This window comes from Pyrgilauda ruficollis, unplaced genomic scaffold, assembly GCF_017590135.1.
Source record: "Pyrgilauda ruficollis isolate IOZ18807 unplaced genomic scaffold, ASM1759013v1 scaffold6, whole genome shotgun sequence".
NCBI lineage: Eukaryota > Metazoa > Chordata > Aves > Passeriformes > Passeridae > Pyrgilauda > Pyrgilauda ruficollis.
In genome coordinates this window covers 9,743,413-9,764,553 of record NW_024527710.1, presented here as the reverse complement: position 1 = coordinate 9,764,553, position 21,141 = coordinate 9,743,413, and the positions used below count along the sequence as shown (strand labels likewise).

The 21,141-nt window shown below is 50.6% G+C and overlaps 1 protein-coding gene across 5 annotated transcripts in view; it reads right to left on the bottom strand.

Moving 5' to 3' along the window:
• RNF220 (ring finger protein 220) overlaps positions 1 to 21,141 on the bottom strand; it is a 219,506-nt gene that overhangs the window by 76,587 nt on the left and 121,778 nt on the right. For all 5 annotated transcript variants that reach the window (XM_041482942.1, XM_041482944.1, XM_041482941.1 and 2 more), the window contains one exon: positions 5,803 to 5,932. In XM_041482942.1, coding sequence (XP_041338876.1) covers positions 5,803 to 5,932 — 130 coding nt within the window. The remainder of the gene's footprint in view (positions 1 to 5,802; positions 5,933 to 21,141) is intronic.

The window sequence follows — 21,141 nt, the reverse complement described above, 5'->3', positions numbered from 1 at the left end:
CTGCACGCAAGGAAGGGAATCATGTATTCCAACAGAGCATTGGAAAAAACCCTTCACTCAAAACCATTTCTAACCTCTCTCATTGAGAGGCTGGGGGACCTGCAGCATTTGCTGCACAAGAAGTCTGGGGAAGTACCTGGTGATCCAGTTAAAGTCCGCAGGCATAAATCAAGGAGACCTGAGGCGAGAGCCATGACCCTGCTGTGACACATGGCAACAGAGCTAATTCGGGTTTTACACACCCTATTTATCCTGCTGGGCCTGGCAGCACGGCCACTCACCCTTCCCCAGCAGCCGCCCACGCTGGCCCTGGGAAGGTCCTCCAAAGGTCCTTTGGGACAGCACAGTGCTTGGCAGGTCCTACAGAAATGAAACAAACAGTGCTCTGGGGCAGTGCAGGAAAGGAGCAGCTGTATTTAAACAGAGGGTTCTCTGATCAGAAGAGGGCTGTGAGCCATATCTCATAACCTGCTCTGGGTCCTTATTGAGACCAGGAGCAACAGACCAAGCCCCTGTCATGTGGGCACACAGGGACCACAGGGATGATGTCATGTGTTTGCCAGCTTGTCCATTAGCAGGAGTCTCCAGTGCAGACTCTGAGGGGCTAGCACGGAATGAATTTAATCAGAAAGACCATGAAACACTGGAAAGCAACCTGTGAAAGATGTGAAAAGCAGGATGCATTTCCATAGGTCTGGAGACATCTCTCAAGAACAGTCAACTTGCCTTGGGACCAGTTTATCTCCCAAAGCCCCACAGCCTTTGTGTTTCAGCTATCTTGCCATTTTCCTCCTTATTTCTTATCCCACTGGACCCAGAGCTGCCTCTGTCCCCTGAGAAGAGCTACTGCTGTGCCTCTCTACATAAAGAAACCTGGAGCTGAAGCTCCTCACAGCAGGGTGAGGATGCTCTGCGCAGTGCCAGGAACTGAGGAAGCACTTTCTGCTTCTACCCCGGCTGCAAAAGAAGAGAGGATTAAGAACAGCGAGAGAAAAAGAGCATATGTGCAAACAAGGGAGAGGAGGCTTCAGATGGAACCCAAAGGAAGAATTTAAGCCTGGGCAGAGATGCACTGAATGCTGCTACAGGAGCTGGAGCACCATAGTCCTGTGGTTGGCTCTTTTCCTCTGACACGAATCAAAGCTGGCTCCAAAAGTCAAGCTAAATCCCCCATCTGGGCACTTCACCGTCTTTGACACAGGCATTCCCACTACATCTTACTCTGCCCTCCTTTGCCTGACACTATTTGGTTCTTTGTGACAGCATCTTGGAGGTCACAGAAAACAGCCTGCAGCACTTTCCATCTGCACCAAGGTGCGAGACCCCGGTGCCCTCTGTGCTCCGGGAAATGCTTCGTAATCACAGAAGCAGAAGAGAAATTATTCCTGGACACACAGAAAGGTCATTAGGGGAAATCAGTAGCTCCTGAGATGCTGGATGTGCAGGGATGTGTCCCCACGCCCCCAGCAGAATGGCAAGGAGCAATGAGAGCTGCTGGCCTGGGCTGGGAGCAGCCAACAGGTGGGCATGAGCTTTGTAATACAAACATGCTCAGAATAAGTGCTGATTGCAAAGGAAAAAAGAAAGAAAAGTGAATGAGGGGAGAGTTTGCACAGCCATGGGGCACTTTGAGAACATCATCACCCCCACTGCTCCACCCTTTGGATCACTCCCCAACTATATTGATACTCTTTATCCATTTTGGGGAGGTGAAATCCCAGCTATGAAGCAGAGGCTTGCTGCTGCTAATGCAGGGGAGAATCTGTCAGCTGTCACATGGAGAAATAAAAACACCCCCTGTCAAATATTCTTTTTTTAAAGGAGCATTGCATATTCAAGAACAGATTGTTATGCTATTAAAACCACTGCATCCAAAGGCACATTCCCAACCTTCAAACTGCTGAACTCAGCAACCATAATATTTGTAATGGGACTTCCTAAGGTTTTTTAAATGGCCAATAAATGTCTCTTCCCCAAACTCTAGAAAGAATCATTGTGGAGCATCAGCTGAGGCTAGCTCTACAGCTTTTACTTCCTCCTTTACTTCTGTCCTCAAATTTGTTTTTCCTCCCACTCCAAACCCAAACCAGAGCCCCAAACCTGCCCTTCTCCATCCAGCCTCCCCTCCATCAGCAGTGCTCTGTGGTCACTCTCTGGGGAAAGCAGGCAGGGATTAAGGGTGCTGCTGCCCACTGCCACCTCTGCTCACTGTATTTACCTGCAGGGTGACACACAGCAATGCACACGGGGATGTGTGTGTGTGTCCTGAGAGACACTCCTGGGTGCTGCTCCAGAATGCTGTGCCCACCTGCACTCCCTAGGTAGGTCTAGGCTGGGGAAATGCAGCTGCAGCCAGAGCAGCAGCTGAAGCTTGGAGCTGGGGCCAGTGACAGCTCCAGAAAGAGTCTCACATTTCAGTGTGTTTTGCCTTTAACACAGGTGAGGTGTAAAACAAGTGAATATATATTGAGTGAGGATAGGAGACTCACATCCAGATCAGCTTCATGCACACAAACCAGGAATATTCATGTATTCTGTGTCAAATAGCCTGGCTCAGGCACAGGGCATAGACACATACAAAGGGTCACTGTTATTATTTCTTATTTTTACCTTGGGTGGCACTTAGCTGCTCAGATGGGCACCTTTTGCTCTCTGAATGTACGAGCAGAGCAAGGAGAGCATCCCTTTTGCCCTGCATCATGGGGCCACCCCTCACCTGCCTCCCACTCTCTGCTGCTTTGAGCCTGTGCTCTGCAAAGGTGAGCTCCAAGGCAATTTCTCTTTGGAGGAGGAATACCAACAGTCTTGCCTGGCAAGAGTTAAACCCCATAAAACCAAGGCTTGTAGTTTTGTTTTCTTTCAATTTATACCCTTCACTTAAAGGGGGGGCAGGTGGGGAGGGAAAGAGGGGGAGAAAAAAGAAAGCCAGGTGACATATTCTAAGAGGGAGCACCGAAAACGTGTTAAGCACTTCAAAATCTCATATATTCAATCGGCCTCTGGCAAGACATCTGCCTAATGTTAGCGCTTAAATATCCTTTTCCATTTTACATGCATTCAAGTCTCATTTGAGCGAAATGAAACGGTATTATTAAAGGGAGATTTTGCACAAATGGCCTGAATTTGACATGTCAAGTTCAATGAGGCTGTTACATATGTAACACCAAAAAGGGCTCGGAGGCTGCCGGCTCTTGAAACAGCGCCAGTGGCTCAGAAATGAAATTTGCATTCAGAGAGCCCTGCTTCGCTGCGTGGAGCTGTGCACAAGGCTCGGTTGGACCCACACAGCATGGAGGAGCTGTGGGGCGAGCACAAGCAGGTCTCTCCCTATGCTTTGGGAGACTGGACACACCAAGAAAGCAGCAGAGCTAGAAACCCAGGTACCTCATTCCCACTGAAGGTAGCTTTTCCAAGGGAAAGCTGGACACTGTGCCAGGGTTGTATTCTCCTGAGAGATGTTCATCACTGGTCCAACAGCTGTTTTTTGTCCCAGGTACATGCACAGCACTCCTGAGGGATGAGTGGGTGCTGCCCTGTTGCCAGCATGGCTCCTCCTGCCTCGCTGCATGATGCTCGAGCTGCGCTGACCTTGAGATGTCCCATCCTGAGGCCAGGATGGTCACACCAGTACTGCCCATGGAGGGAAAAAGCGCTGTCCCTGTCTCTGGGGGATAGCAAACCCCATTCTCACCAGCTGGGAAAGGGGTTTGTTGGAGTGGGTGAGTTGCTTGTGGTGATCTGGGACATGGGTAGCATCATCCAGGTGGTGCCTACAGCTTCCTTGTATCTCAGCCCCAGGAAGCTCCTGGAGAAATCCCTTTTCCAGAGTTGATCCAGTGCCCACCAAGCCTCCAGTGCTGCAAGCTCAGTGGGCAGGAGGGGATCTGCCTTCCTAACCCCAAGCACAGGAAATCTATGATTTTGTTGCAAATCATTAAGGTTTATTAAAACTTAACACCACAAGCCATGATTGGCTGCATCCTCTTTAAATTAGGAAAAAAAAAAAAGCCCTTGGAAAGCAGCCCCCTGGTTTGCTTCTCCCCATCATACTGATAAGTAACAGCTGCTCGGCCATTTCGGTAACAAGTCGGTATTGGCAGGGAGCGGCCAGGGCTGCCAGTGCCCGTCGCGTTTATAGGCCTACATTTTATTTTTATGTTTATTGGGTTATTTGAGATCATTATTAGTTTCTCTCTTCTCTTGTTCATGTGTTCTTGCTCCTGGCTTCTCCAGGCAGGAAAGGTGGGGGAATGGGAAACGAGCAACCCAGTACAGCGAGCTGCCTGCTGGGGCTGGGGACTTAACCCCATCACACCCCGCTCATCCTGCCCACGATTCCTGCCCTTCCTGCCTGCTGGTGCCTGCAGCAGTTTCCTCTGGGACTGGGAGAGCCCATTCCTATGCGGAGCTGCTGTGTTACAGATTGGCCTCCATCGCCTGAATCCATCGCCTAGATTGAATGTTATCTATCACACTATGGAGGGAGTCGTTATTTAATAATTAATAAAGACCTCTGATTCTTCCTCGCCGCCTGCGTGGCCGAGTGGAGCAGGCCAGGGAAGCGAGGGCAAGCCAGGGAGAGCTGTCTCCTCTCTAACTGCTGCTGTTATTTAAAGGAATAATGCCATTCTTTTTCATTTGTCAGCTGGCCCACAATGGCCCTTGTCACGCTTTATGATTTAGGGTTTCCTTTCCTTTCCCATTAAACGCCACCTTCCCATCACCACTTCGCGCCAGCCAGCCTCTGCTCCTGGCTTGCAGTTTCAGTTTCACTCTGATATTGGCCCAACTTCTTTGATGGGCTCCTCCGAGCACTAATTGCTTCTGTTCATTTAAACCTGTTCACTAATTTGCAGTGGCCCTTTATTAAGTTGGATGTGGCCCAAATTACACCATAAATTACTCTTGCAAGGGGACTGGGTGTCGCGGGGGATAAATGGGCTGCCTGTTCCCTGCTTCCCCCTTCCCTGTCTTCCTGTGCAATACACGGGGAACATGGGTCTCAGCCTGAGGCTGCAGGTGCTGAATTTGGGATATCTCAACCCAGATTCAGTCTGGGAGGTCTCTCTTTCTCTAACTAAAGCTCCCTCCTGCTCCCTCCATCTGCAAGAGCTATCGCTGAATCCAAGAAGATCCAAGCCAAGCAGGGATGGATTCTGCATCCTCCACACTGTGCACAGCCAGGTGGACCCATCACCCTGGCACACATACACACACACACACTGACACACATGCTGTCACTCCTCTCCTACCACCTGCTGATGTAACTTTGCTTCTAGTAGGCAGTTTGATTCCTTTCCTCACCTTTTAATGACCAGAGAATTCATTAATAATTGAAATAAACATGCTCTTTCCCAAGGCTGCTGACTTTTATTAAGGCAGGGGCAGGGATTTGCCAACCCTTGGCTGCAGCCATTTCCTAAATAACTGCCAGCAGTTAAAAGGCAATTTTTTTTTTTTTTAATAGGTGACTTTTTTGCACTGAGGGTAGCAGGAGGGAGCTGAAGGCAGCTGAGGAGCAATGTGCACCAGTGCTGCGGGGTTGCTCCATCACGGGATGTCAGCAACATGAGAACTGCTCGCTACACACACCTCCCCAGGGAAAGGGATGAATGTGACCTCTGGGAGGAATTTCTGTCTGCCTTTACCATTGCAGTGAACTCCAGGGAAATGTTTCTGCCCCATTGGCTAGCACTAGATTCCCCACATCTTGTAGCTGTGGGTACCACCATCTTCTCTGCCCCATGCACGTGCCCCAGTGAGGTCACCAGGGATGCTGGTGGACCCTCAGGAGCTGCTTACCTGATGTTCAGCTGCGTGAGCTTCTCCAGCTCCTGCTCCATGTGCTCCTGCAACTCCCCAGGGCGAAGAAGGACCTGGCAGATAGGGCAGATCGGAGCCTGGCTGTCAAACAAAGTTGCTTTCTTTTTGCCTGTGAGAAGGAAAAGAAGGGAAAAAGCTTTAGCTCAGATCAGCTGCCATCAGCATCATCTGTGCTCTTCTTTGGTTCCTGTCCTAGCACAGGACTGAAATTCAGGGATTTTCTCATGGTATAGCCCTAATTCTCTCCCCATCCTACAGTCCCTGGGGCAGGGGTTGGCTCTCTTCTGCAGTGGCACGAGAGCATCCCAAGCCTGGCTGTGGGCCTCCAGTCTTACAGCAAGAGCAGGAACAGACACTTTCTGGAAGAGACCCTGTCCAAACCCAGCTTCCCATTTGAGGTTCAGGTGATATAGCTTGGAGCAGATGGCTGACTCAACACTGCTCACTGTTCCTATTAACTCACTATAAAGAGCAATCTTCATCCTCGACACTCCTGAAGTTGGGTGGGTCAGGATGATCCTCCCTATGAAGGGCAGAGTAAGTCTCCATGGGCACACAATGTTGGGAGGCAGAAGAAAACCTGGTGTGAGGCTTTGGATGCACTAGGGAGCAGGTCTAGATGCCCACCGAGGATTGCTCACCCTTTCCCAGGGCTGGGCTGGGGCCCCTTGTCCCCCCTGCACCACCAGCAGCTCCAGACCCCACAGCTGCTGGAGTTCTGGGCCCCATGGGGCTGTATCACCCCTGGGTGAGATTTGGGGCTGCCTGTGTACCCTAATTCCTAGCTGGGTTGAGTCTCTGGGGCAGATCTGCAAGCGACACATTTCCTCACACCCTCCTTCCTCTCAATCCTGTCTTCTGCTTCCCTGCCCAGCCACATCTCCCTGGTTCACTCCCTGATCTGAAGCCAATTTCTTCCAGCTCAGAAACTTTATTGCCCCCTCTGTAAGGAATATACAGCGTCTATTTAACATAAAATAAAACTCTAAAGCAAACAATGAAGTTCCCATAAAAGAGGGAAGCCCTCAGGTCCCCAGGCCCCCTCTCCCAGCTGTACTAGCAGCTCTGCTCATGAGAGGGCGTGCGGAGCCTGGCTCAGATGACTCTGGCAGGGAGAAACGTGCTTTATAGCTGCCTGTTGTCATCCAACGTGAACCCTCCTGCTGGATTATTTATTTATGTATTAGACATGGATCAAATTGGTTAAATCCAAGTGAGAGGCAGTAATGCACAATAAAGCAGCCGGTGCTGGATACGAGGGGGCTGCGTGCAATGTGGCCTTCCAATCAGGAGCCAAAAGGTGCCATTTTATGGTTCCTAATGATGGTGGAGCCCAGTTAAATGAACCCCCATTAAAGGAATAGACCTTCTCAAAGGATGAAACATTGGTGTGAGCAGCTCTACTGGGTCCCTGCTTCTCCCTGTATAACTGCCTGGCATGAGCATTTAACAAGAGAAAGGGTCTGAAATAAGTTTGAGAGTCACCTTGGCTTATTTTTGCCCTTCAGCAGGACAAAGTGCACGTGCCTGGTGGAAGCAGGGCTGCCACTGGGATATTACTTGCCTTTTCCTTCAGCACTGCTACAGGAGATAGAAGAAACTGAGGTGTAAGGGGCAAGTTGGGGCAGGCCAGTGCTAGGGTGCATTCCCTACCTTCCCAGCTTCCCTTTACACTGGGAACTCTCCCAGTTGCAGAGCCAGGAGGAAAACCCAACTGATCTCTCCTCTGGACTTGGACCACTCCCAGAGGCTCCCAGGCAGATCCCAGGTGCCTCGGGCCCTCATTCCCACCACCCTGCTGCCAGGGAAGACACACTGGTTTTTTGGCAGCATGCAGCCCATGCAACTTGGAACATCTTCCTCTCTCCTCCTTCCCTCATGTTTAAAAAATGCCCAGAATCCAACCCAAACCCAAACACCCAGCTCCTGCTGACCCTTGCGGGAAAGGTCGGCATTTCAGTAATTCCACCTTCCTCTTGGAGCTTTTCCACTTTTGTCTAGTGGGGGCCCAAAATAGCCCAGGAGCGTCCCCGACCACCTGCTATTTATAACCCCAACTTCACAGCAAAACAATGGAGCTGTCTGAGTCTCTCTCCCAAAATAAACAGGCAGCCTTTGAGCGGACGGGAAATCCTGCTGGATCCCCGCTGTGGGGTGTACAGATGGATGGGTAAACAGGCTGCCCTCCGCCCTGCTGTGCTGCATCCCCACTCCTGGCCCAGGCCACCGCTGTGGGGCCCACGAGCCCCCGTCACCATCCACAGCTGTGGCTGCTGGGGCTGGGATGCTCTCAGCAGCACCAAAGGGTGGAACAGAGGTTGAGCATCCCCATGTCATTGCTCTATGGGGAGCCCAGAGATGTTCCTTTGCTGGAGGAGGTGATGGACTGTCCCGGACCACAGAAGTGGGATTGGCAGCCTTGGGTCAGGATGCATAGTCAGGGTCCCCTGCTGGGGACCAGCTGGTACACCAGACTGGTGGGATGTTTAACCTCCTGCACACCCAAGCTCTCGTGCCCTGCTTGTTCTCTGGTACTCTTCCAGGGGGTGGATATTCCTAAGCAGAGGTGACTTTGGATTTCAATGGCTGGGGCAACCAGGAGGGATCTCAGGCCATGGGAAGAAGCCTTGCTGTCTTCCATGGCTGCTCCCAACCCCAGCCCACACCAGCAGGAGAAATGAGCAGCAGGGGCCTTACCCACCAGCTACACCAATGATAGGGTGATGAATGTGTGCCAAGGAAGGATGTGACAGCTGTCACTCCACATCCCCATGAGAGCTGGGAAGATCCCCTTGCTCTGGTGAGTGCGGGAGGCTGGTGCTTGCACTGAGGCAACGGCTTCCAGAGGGGCAGGAGAACAGGAACCTGGACATGCAGCCAAGTCCCTGATGTACAACAGCAAAGCAGGGACAGAAGCAGCCCCAGCTCCTGGCCCAGGGGGCTGACAGCTGCGCTTTCACAGGAGCAGGGCTAAGTGCGACTGACAGACAGAGAGGAGGGATCCTCTCCCGTGCCAGGAGGACACCTACGCAAGCCTCCCCAGGTCTGTGGGACCCGCTGCATGCCTGCAGTGCAACAGAGGCTTCTCCTGGAATGTGTCTCCCCAAATCAGCAGCATCCACATCTGCAGCATGCCCGGAGCCTGGCACACACCCACGCTGTGCTGACTTGCTCCAGGCAGTGGTACCCATCTCCATGGTGTAGGTTGCTGGGTTGTGAGGAGAAGGAGAGGATGGGCACGGCAAGTCCTCAGGCTTTGTGAACGCCAGGGTGGAGAAAGATGCATACATCCCACCTTTCCTCTCCAGAGCAGGGACATCCTGATATCCAGGAGCAAACAAAGGATGCTACATCATGTGTGTGGCTGGATCATGCTGGGGTGTAAGTGCTTACCCCTCTGGACAGAGTAGAGGGCATTGATCTGCCCAGGGCAAAACAAAGGGCCCATATCCCTGAGCAGGAGGGACCTACGCCTCTGCTTATCCTTCCCTGCCCTGTGCCAAACCCGCTCCTGGGAGACACTGAATGGCTCTTTTCAGGCTTTTGTTTTTTGGCAGCTGTGTTTTTGTTTTCTTTGCCCCTCTCTCTCCCCTTCACTCTCTGGTTACTCGGTAGGCTCGGCTCCAGTGTTTACCCTCCGCAGCTCTGCCGTGCTTCCCTTGCTGCCGACCCCCCGCTCGGCAGTGCCAGAGAGATGAAAAGGCAGAGCTTTGGTGCTCCCGCTGTTTGCACGGTCTCCTGGGCTCCGCGGAAATGTTTAACTCCAAGTGTTGAAACCGAATATTTCCTGCTCTGAAAGCAGAGTGCTCAATACGCAGATGCACCCCTGTGTGGAGGAATTTCTCCACAGGCTCTTTCAGAGAGCATTTGCAAATGGATCCCAGCCCAGGTAGGGACTGGACCAAACCCTCCTGATCCCACTGGGAACAGAGGGCTGGATCCTTCATTCAGTGACACTGATACGGTTTCAAGATAATTCCTTTGGGAAAGGTCTGATTCACTGCAAAGCAGCTGGTAATGGGACCTGGGCTCCAGGCTGGGAGCTGGGCTCAGGTCCTGGGGACAAGCGTGAATTGAATAGGCATGGAGCCATGGAGTCACCCCTGCTCCTGCCCTGCACCTGTGCCCGACAGCACTGCAGGGTCGGAGTGTGTCACTTGGAAGGCAGAACTTTCCCTCACAAGCAGAACGTGAACTACTGTTCTGGAGAGCATATAAGTAAAAAACCCAAGGAAGCCAGCCAACCAACAGTGCTGACAGCACAGGGTGTGTACAGCCCCTCACCACTATGCAGCGCAGGGTAAACAATGCTCCCATCACTCAGTGAGCAAAGTTTACAAGGCACGAGGGCTCCCTCTGCACAGGAGCTCAGCAAGCTGCCAAAGGAATGAAGTAAATTGTCTATAACTCCACTGCTCATCTGCACTGATGCACAGTCAGGTGCCTCCCCAGGAGCTGCTGCTGTGGGTGGCACAGGCGGTGCCACCTGTGGCTCCCCATGCTGCCCCTTCCTTATGACCAGCTGAACCTTGCTCCTGTGAGGACCAGCTCTTCAGTCCCACCTCCTGATTTCTCCTACCTCAAACTCTTTTCCACTTCTCTGAGTACCAAACCCCCCCTCTTTGAGATGCCTCCCTCCATCTCACCTTCCTATTTCTGCTCTCTCCCTCTTAAACACTCCATCATTTAAACCCAATCAAAGCCAGTTGATCTGAAACTCTTCTGAATAGAAATGACCCCACGCTGGGGCCCCGTGGCCCCGTGCCCTGCTTTGGGGGCTGTGCTAAACCAGGTGGGTGGTAATGGAAGTGCTGACACAGGCTCCTTGACAGCACTGCCACTGCCAGCGCCTGTAATAATCCCTCCCGGCTGCTCTGCAACTCGCTTTCCGCGGCGATTATTTTCCATTCGATGATGGGCTTGCTGTTATTTGTGTACTGATAGCAGGTATCTTGTGTGACAAGCCTCCTTTCCTTCCAGCTCAAAAAACAATAATTCAAAGAAAGCCCCATATTAGCTTGGAAATAGCAAAACACTCACTCTCCTCCTGGTGAGCCCACGCCACAACTGATGAGGCTCACAGAGCCCTGGTAGTAAGTGGCAGCCAAGGAGGGGAGATGACAACAGTGGCTCAAGGCAGAAATGGTTCATGTGTTAGTGCAGAGCACTCCAGAATAACAGTAGAGGCAAAAAAATATGGTAATAAAGTGAGGGAGCAGAAATAATGTTGATCATTGCTCTCCCATCTCCCTGTAATTTACTGGTGTGTTCCCAGTGCCATCTCCATGGAGTGGCATCCTGCCTGCTGGGCACTGCCTGGGATCCTGCTGATTGGTACTAAAAGGTATAGGCACCCAAAAACCTGCAGGTGAGGTCAGGGCACCTCCCATTCCTTCCATCAGGGCCTTCCCATCCCTCAGGCTCCTGCCTGGCTGGGGGATGCAGACCTCAACTTGCTGCTCAGGATGAAGTGCCCTGGATCTGGCTGCTGCTGCAGTTGCTCTGCACAGGGCAGTGGAGATCCTGGTGCCAGAGACAGTGACAGGCAGTGAGGTGACTCCAGGTTTGAGTGCTGTGGCTGGGTTCAATGTCTGGCCATGACTGCATCCACAGCACGACTTAACTCTGCCAACACCCCACAGAGCAGCAAGCACACCCAGACCCCTGAGGAACCACTCAGCTTTGAGCAGACCGTGGGAGGTGGCAGAGGTCCGAAAAAAATGGCTATTCAGGTAAGAAAATATTTTTGGGGAATCACACCTGCATCACAGCGTAAAGATGCTGCAGAGCACCAGCAGAAGCTGGACTTGAATTGTGCTTGGCACAGCACAGAGCCAGTCCTGCCTGGAATCCAGCAAAGAGAGGCACAGGGATGAGTGACAGCTGGTTTTATACACTTAGGGTGTATAAAACATAGAGACACAGAGACATTGCAACCCCATGAACAAACTGGGTCACAGAGAAGACCTGTACTCAGACTGCTGCACCCCCACCAAGAGCCTGATCCCTGACACTGCCCCCTGCTAAGGTGCCCAGGCTGCCAAGCAGCTTAGAAAATACACCACTTCTCCTGAGAGTAAAAACTAGTGAGGGATCAGAGGCAGAAAAGCTTGCTAAAATATTGATTTCCCTCCAAAGAAAGAGTTATTCTTTTAGCTGCCTGTCCAGACAAGCATCCAGACAAGCTGGATACCGGAGAGGACTGGTGTAAACTGGTGCAGTGCTGCTGCCATGCAGTTAACCCCAGCTGAGGTTGGTCCCATGGGTCACTCAGTAGAAATGCATGTTTGAACAGCACCCTGGGCTCTTCAGAGGCTGTTGCAGGTCCCGTTGGGTCCAGCAGCATGTTTCTCATGGCCAGTGGCAGCCTGGCAGCAGGAGAGGTGAGGAACCCCTTGTGATCCAACCCTGGCTCTCCATCTGTGGAGATCATGGCTGCCCGGTGTGGGGCAGTGGAAGATGGATTGAGCTGGGCAATAATTTAAGAAACGGAGTGAGTCTGTACATCCAATCACTTTACAAATCAGGGGAAAGGGAGAGAGGAGGGAAGGCAGGAGGGGGGGGAGAAGTGAAAAGGCCGCGCAGGGAAATGCATCACAATTACTGTCTCAGCTCTAATGAGGAGCCTGTCATGAGGCTGTCATCCTGCGGAAAGCCACCTACTCAGAAAGATTCAATAAAAAAGTAGCAGAGAGATAAAAAAGAGATATATTTCAGCCCTTGCTAATATTCTTTTCATTTGTCCCAGCACAAAATAAGATACTGCACTTAACCGGCTCGGTTAAAATGAAAAGGGGGGGGGCGGGAAGGGAGCAGCATTGATCAATACCACTAAAAGCCGGGAGACACGGTGATGGAGTGCAATTTTTTTGTCTGTGCTGAAGCATAGCAGAGGCCCGGGCGGGGTAATTTATGATTCGTACGCATGCTGGCTAACTAGAGGCTGACAAGACAATGAATCCCCGATGAGAGGGACGCAGGCTGCCGGGAGAGCTGGAAAGGGAGAGCATGACAGGGACCTGGAAGGGAGAGAGGAAGAGGAGGACTGGGACAGGCTGATGGTGCTGCTCCATGTGGGGATGCCGAACTGAGCAGAAACACTTCCCTGGGTTTCACAAGAGGAAAATAGAGAAACACCGAGAGCAAGTGAAGGAAGGCGTTGCACTGCCTCCTTCCCTGTCCTCCTCTCTTACAGCTCACAGCTGGGCAGCCTGCCCATACAGGCTTCTCCCAAGGAAGCACTACAGTGCCCAGCCACGCCCCTCACTGGGCTGGAGTTTGACCAAATGAGGTCAACAGGGGCCAAGGACAGAGGTGATCCCTTCTCTGCTCCAGATTCTCTGATGGGTGCCAGTAGGAGTCGGGAAAAGCTCACAGCCATGGAGTTGGATCTTCTTGCTGCCATCCATCTTCTGCTTTTGGAATGAAACTGGAATCTCCTTCAACCCACTAGTTCATCTCCCAAACATACAAGTCCTGGGGAGCAGCTGGGTCTCCCCAGCATCAGTCAGGGTCCCTGACTTCAGCGAACATGGCACAGCAGAAACGCTGCTGAGGGAATCCTACAGCTCTGCCTTCCATCCTGGGGGATCTCCTGGAGCACCTCGTTCCCCCCCATCCTTGAGCTGCCCTCCATCCCAAGGGTCTTTTTATAACAGACACCCAAGACTGGCCAGGCTGAGGACAAACCACCCCTGGGATCCTGGGATCATGCCTGCAGTCTGCAGATTCCATGGCCCATGGCCAGTCCTTCCTCTGTGGGACTTCCAAAATGAGGCACTGGGACACAGCACACTTCCCAGCACATAGCAGCGAGGCAGAAGACCCCAGGGCTCTCTCAGTCCTGTGCCATGGCCGGACAGAGTGTGGGGAATGATTCTGCCACTTCACAATCCCTTCTCCTCCTCCTCAGACACCTGGAATGCCCGGGGCTCTGTACCCAGGGCTGGCAGCTGGGTAACATCCACCAATGTGCCTGGCCTCCAGCCCTGTTTGTTGTTACAACGGCCACTTCTTGTCACTGGTTGGATGAGTTACCCAACCTGGAGTTTCTGGTGGCCCAGTGGGAGAGGGTGGAGAGAAGGAGCTGTGTAGCTACATTGCCAAAGTGTGCCTTAACTATCCATGCTCTGCATCAGCTCTTGGGATGGAAACACCTGGAGCAAAGCACCTTCTTTAAATGTCAAAAAATAATGGCAGTGGGAACTAGAAAAGGTGGGAGTTTCATAGAAGCATTCTCACATCTGGCTGGGAGACTGTACAAGAGCTGAGGTCTGAGGTCTGGACACATTTGCGGCCTGTTTTGGGCCTTGATTGCTTCACCTGTGGCAGAAACAGAGCTACAGTTGAGAGTGGGAGCGACAGCCCTGCAGTGGGGACAAGGGAGACCTGCAGGGGTTTCTCCCTCTGGTCTCATTCCACCATCACATCCAGCTCCCTATAAAACATGCAGGATGATCCTGCACCAGGCTGCAGCTGCTCAGCTGTCTCAGCCCCACCTGCCTGCTCCTCTGAGTTCTTGGCAAAGGACCTGACTGCATCCTGAGAGAGAGAATCAGCCTGGAAATGAATCTTTGCCTTCACCACTTGAAGGTACCCCAAGAGGGGCTCCAGCCCCATCCTGGCCTGCAGAAGACATTTGGAAGCAGCCATGCTGCTCCAATGCCCTTGACTTGGAGGGCAGTCTGTTGAGTTGCTGATATACTGATACACCTATAATTTGAAGGGGTGATGTGATAGAGTCTTTCCCTACCTCCCACCCACTCCCTCTCTGCCACATTCCAGCTCCTCTCCTCTCCTCTCCTCTCCTCTCCTCTCCTTGTTTGGGGATGTGTGGGGCACATATCAAAAACACAGATATTGAACTGTCAAAACTATTTCCTACAAGAAAATAGATTCATCAGCTTGCAGCACACAGGGTCATTGCCACATTTTCCCCTCGCGCCAGCACCTGCACATGCCGGCGCATACCCAATGCCTCTTCGCAGCACCAGCACTTTAGCTTGTAGCTCAGGGCCCTTAAGTGACTTTGAGAAATGGATAATCGATTATAATTCCACGGGCCTCTCTGCAGATTTATCCGGAGAATGTATAAAAGCCAGGGATTGGGAGAAGCGGGTCCTTCTGGCCAACACGTCAATTGCCTGTGCTTTTCGTGCCCAGCTCGGAAAATCGCATCCCGAGCACGACTCTGTTTAATCCATCAGTACACAATCAATGCACTCTGTAATCAACTCTTGATCACTTAATTTTACACATGTTGGCTGAATCCCTTTGTTTAATCACTAGATCAGGCCGCCTTGTTGCACTGCCCCCTCCGTGCTTAACCCTCCCTGACCCTCATCCCCTGTTGTCGGCACTACCAAATGCAGCCCAGAGCCTTCATTTCACCTTGAGGAAGAGCTCCCATGAATTTAGAGAGTCATGAGATGGCAGAAAGGGAAAGAGAAGGAGTGAAAAATAACACTGGAAAGAAAATATTTTCCCTTCTGTGTCTTCACAGAGCTTGTGCTGGCCTTTTCAATCCATGTAACAGCAACCACTGCCGGGGTTTAAAGAGGGGCTTGATGTTGGGGTATGTGCACTGAAGCCCTGTAACATCCCAGGGAGAATGGGCACATTGGGGTGCCACTGGGAAGATACAGCAGCAAATGATGGGCACTCATCACCCAGCTGCATCTGCCCCCTCAGCATCATCCCCACCTCCTGATTATTTTGACTGTTTTAGCAGCCAGTGCCATTATGATCAACAGTTCTTGATCTTTCCCTCCCAGAGGCATCCTTGGGAGCATCACTCCCATCTCACCAGAGTTCATCTCCCTTTTTATGGCAAGAGCATGACCCTTGGGTTGCGAATGCATGTAAACACAGCTATTTGGCATTTTTAGCATGATTTGTGTCACTAGCCTGGTGCCATCTCACCCTTCGCTTGTGTCAGTGTCCGGGGGATGCTCATAGGTGGAAATGTCTGATGGCCCAACAGTGAAAGGCACTGGGATTTTGCAAGAAGAGTTTGTTGCACATTAATTGTGTGATGAAAGCCTGGAGCTCAGAGATAGGAGGACCACATAATTGCAATCCAAATCTGTGACTGGACACATAGGTCACACAGCACGTTCCTCCTACCTGAGCAGCACAGCAGTCATTCCCAGCCCAGTTACATCTTCCTTTTTAAAGAGGCCTTGGTGCTGCCTGTGATTTGGCACGTGGAGTAACTGCTGCTCATTCCTGCAGGAATAAATTATGGGATATGCTTGAACAAGAGGGATCTGGAAGCACAATTGCCAGGGGAACGTGCAAATGTTAGCTTTGCACAGGAAACTCGCACAGAACTGTGTGTTGACACCAAGAGGCCAGTTATAGGACAAAACAGGCACGGATGTTTAAAGAGAATTCCAGTTGCTATCCTATAGCAAATAGCCTTCAAAGAGCCCCTGGAGCTCTTGGCTTCTCAGCATGGAAAGAGGAGCTTGTGCAAGATGAAACACAAATAAATAGTTTACCATAGGAAAGATATCCAAGGCAAAGAGTGAGATGCAAGTTTTAGCTCTCACATTAGCCAGCTGGGGTTTTATTGGTCCCCAAGTAAAAGCTGTAAATAAAATACAAACCTAACCTGCATATTGTCAAGCTACATTTAAAAAAAGTCCACAACTTAATTGCACTCAAGAGCACCAAGGAGCGAAGTCGTGCACAGTGCATCACAAGGCAGCCCACAGAGCTGTTTAGTAAAGTGTAAATCCAAGAGCTGAACAAGTGGAACCTTTTTCCTTGGGATCTGCCAACAAGCACAGATTACTCCTCATTTGCTAGCATAGCTCATTCTGCTCCAGAAACTCTTGGTAATGGATTTGTAAGGAAAAGGAGCACAAAATGCTCACACTGACTTTGGTGGCAAGGAGGAAGGATGGGTAGTGAGTCGGATGATAAGACTCCATCTCCTTGTTTCCAGCCTCCTGTCTGGCCACAGGCAAAAGTAATGCTGCACTTTAGGGAGGCACAGGCCAGGTGACAGGGACAGCAGCTCCAATTGGAGTATGCCAGCAGGGAATAGGTGAGCCACCAGAACATCTGCCCCTCCTGTCCTGACTGCTGAGGGTTCCCAGGGACTCCTGTGCCAGCCTCTGCAATGCTCCTGGGGTGCTCCAGAGCAAGGACAGTCTTCCCTCCACATCAGGTTCTCACCCTCCTATGCAAAGCTCAGCTGCTCTTTTCATCCACTTTTTCTTTCCACTGCCTTCATTCTGTAAACTGTAATACATGCTGATATGTTGATAACATCAAAATTAGCTCACCTGGCCACTTTCAGGAATCACTTGTCCCAGCAGATCTGTGCTTGGGATCTGATTTGGGCTTCACCTGACTAGTGTCTGCAGGGCTTTTTTCCCAAGGTCTGCTCTTGTTCAAGGCAGTCTGACTTCCAGGGGATTAGAGAAATCCAAACTGGTCATTCTGTCCCCAGAGTCCCGGGTGGACCCTCTGAACCCCTGGCCAGGGACTACTCTTCTTCCTTATCCCTTGGCACAACAAACACTGTCTGGGTTGGGGTCCTGTGCAGGAGCAGGGCAGGATGAGGCCTCACATACACATCCCAAGCAATCAGGGATGCTGCTCTGCCTGGAAAGCTAAGTGCCCAAGTGGAGCATGCAGGATGGGAAGCCAGGCAGAGATGGGATATGCCCAGGCTGGAAGAAGGTACTGTCCAAGCTGAGGATGTGTTAGCAAATCCTGGTCCAGCAGCAGTGATCCCTCTAGGAAGAGCAGGAAAGACTTTGCTGCAAGCCAGCTTGGAGGAGAAGTAGCACAGGGAAGGACGAGAGCCTTCCCCACTCACCCACGTGCCAGCACAGGCGATAACAGTGTCACATCCCTGCCACTGTTTTCAGGTGGAGAGAGGGAAATGAAGAAAAAAAACCCCAAAACAACCTGCCAAGGACTAATTAATATTTAATTTACTGCAAAATGTACTTATTATTCCCAAGTAATTGGCCGACTGCACAGCTGTGACCACTAATGAACAGGGGGGGCAAGACGCAGGGACAGGAGGTGGGTGGGGGGAGCACAGGGGTGGTGGTGTCTTTGATCAGACCCTGCTGCCTGCCTTTTAATGTGCATAATAAGAAAACTTAAACAGCTTTGATTTTTTTCCCCAAGATCTAAAAATGGCTGTGATGCCACTAATGGATTGCGTTTAGCTTATTGCACTGTAATTGCCCTATTATCGCTGCAACTTTAACAAGGGGGGGAGAAAAGGACTTTGGAAGATGGCATTTGCAAATAGGTTGTTGAATAGCACTGCTGCTAAACACGGAGAACACAGGCGAGTCCTCCTTATTGTGATTCCTAGCATAGATTCCCAATACCTGAGGCACTCAGCATCCCTGTCTCTATTGCTGCTTTTCGCTCTGTGATTGAACTATTGGCTCATTTAACTCTAAGGATGGGAAATATTTTTTTACCTGCTAATAGAAGCATGGCTCGGTTGTGGCCCAGCGTAGATTTTTAGATCAGTTTTTCTTGATGGCTTATTCTGTGGAGAGAGTTAATTTCACCCCAGTGCAAAGTACTTAAGTGGGATTTAAGTGGCATGGGAGTCTTTTGCTGACCCCGCAGCACAAGGTGAAATCTGCCCTAAGAGCCTTCCCTCCCCAGAGAGAGATGCTCAGCACAAAGTGGGGACACGTCCTGATGCTTCAACCTCTTAATCTGCTGCTGGGCTCTGGTGTTTCACATGCTGTCCTGACCTGCATAGGCACAGCTTTTGGGGACAGGGACAAACTCATCCCTATACCCCAGGCTGCCTTGGCTGATGCATGAGAAAATGTCTTTGCTAGATTGAGGGGATGTGGAGGAGCATGGGAAAGGTATTGAAAGTCTAGGTTCTATCCACACCATAGAATGCCATACCCAGTATATAAACTGGAGGGAATTACCTGGAAATGGGGCCGATCTGGATTTGGGAAGAGAAGTCTGGCATTGGTCAGTGAATGGTGAGCAATTGCATTGTGTATCACTTGTTTTTCCCCCTTTTATTATCATCATTATTATTTACCATTATTATTGCATTTTACTTTATTTTCAATTACTGAACTGTTCTTATCTCAGCATACAAGTTTTACTTTGATTCTCCTTCCCATTTCACCAGGGTGGCAGGGGGAGGGTGGTGCATGGTGCTTTATCTCCAGCTGGGCTTAAAACCATGAGAGTCATGCCGCCCCTTTGATGGAAACATGTGGCATCTTGCTGCTCACACAAGCCTAAAAACAGGTTGAGCAGAGCAAAAGGAAATGCACTGAGAGGAGAGCACAGGCTCCCTACCTGCAGGATCCTGGTGTTACACTCCTCAGGAAGCTGCAGACAAGGATGGGCTGGAAGGGCAACCCTCACCCATGGGTGACCACCACAAGAATAATCAGCTGAAAACAGCCTCCCATGCAATGCAGTCCCAGTTGATACCCAAAATTACCACATTTGGCTTGAAAGCAACCCCTGCTCTGCTTCTTGACTACACATTGTGCATTATCCCCACAGTAAAACTGAAATGGCAGCAGAAAACGATATGCTAACCCAATAAATTGTAACAGCCCCCCTTGGAGGCATTAGAGGGGAGTGTGTCAGCAGTGAGCTGGCCACATAAGTACCAAGGGAGTCACACAGCCAGAGGATGCTATGGGCTGCAAGGTGAGGAGTAGTCTGGGTGCAGTGGGATTGGCAGAGCAGCCCTCTTTCCTGCTTTCATGGCTCCTCTGAGAGGGGGAAATTCAGACCAAGCTGTCAGGTCTGACTATCAGTGCTCTACTAACCCCTGCTCCATGAGCCTTGTGCTTCTGTGGGTGCTGAGCTGCAGGCAGAGGTAATGCCTCACTTCCCAAACTCTCCATCCCCATCTCTGCCTGAAGCCAAGCAGCTTTTTCTGTGTCTCCCTTTTGAGCTCCCCCACTCCTCCCCTCTCCCTTCTGCACTCTTGTGCTGGTGGAACCAAGAAGCAGACACTGCTTGAAAATCCTCCCCAAAACCACATTTCTGCCTTGCTCCCAACTGGCAGATCTTGCAAAAGAAAAACTGCCACCAGACCTTCAAGGGGAAAAGCAATTTTGGTTGGGCTCTTGCCAGGCTGAGCTGGTGTTGGCCTCGAACTGCTGGATTTTCCTTGCTGGGTGCTGGCTCTCAACCCATAGAGTTTTATTTTGGATTTTATTAGACCTGATCAGAGAGGTGCTCTTTTGGGGGTGTACCTCAAGGCGGCACTCAGACGCCCCTCAGCATCTGCCAAAACAATAATTAACATATATTTGATTAGTGCCTTGTGTGTGAGGAGGCTGACACTTTGTAACCACGAATGGCCACTGGAAAGTGGGGCAGCACAACCCCTCTTTCCCAAAAAACTGGTGCCTTGTGGCCATGACATGACAGAGGAACTCAGGACCAGAGATTGCTTGTTTGATCTCATTAATCTTCCTGTGCTTTAAGCGCTCATTCCTAGAAAGAAGATCAGAATTCCATGTATGTCCCATGTTTTAGTTTTCTTCTCTGTTCAGCCTTTAAGCTCAATGGGACTGTGCTTTGCTGCTAAAGCAGTCCCACCTAAGCCTCAAGAAAAACATAAATAACATTATAAATAATAAACTCCCCAATAATATAATAAATAATAAAAAATCTATAAATTAAAAAAAAAGGGGAAAAAAAAGTCAGTCTCTGGCTCCCAGTTCTCTCCTTGCCTGGGTCAACTTCTGTCCTGCTGCTTTTCTGAGCTGGACCAGACATGATGCTCAGAAGCAGATTCCAGGTCAACCTGCCCCATCAATATCCCCAGTATGAGCACTGCAGCTTGGACACAGACACAAAAATCCAGCACAGGCAAAAGAAATTCAACACAACACCCCAGGGAATTTAAAAATCTGACCAGATAGGCACTATTGATAGAGAAATATAAATGCTGCTATTTCGGTGGCAGCTTCCTCAGCCCTAAACCTGAGCTGCAAAGTGGATTGTTGGATTCGATTTGTCAAACTGGGAGGCTGGCAAGTTTGGGCAGCTTCAAAGACTGTGTTTTATGGAACCTTTCAGGAACCCTCAATAAAAAATGTATTAGATTAGTAATTTGAGTCCCAAATGACCAATTTGAAACGATTGCTTTCTTATGATTTTTCTGAAAGTGCCTGTTTCGTGAGAAATTGCTTGAAAAATCAGACAGAGTTTTTAGAGACAATTGTAACAGCACACACGAGGGCTGGGCACGATGGGTTAGGAGAACATTCATTTAATTGAGAAAGGGAAAAAAATCCTTTGTAATGCTTCTTCCGTCTTTCTTTGGCTCCT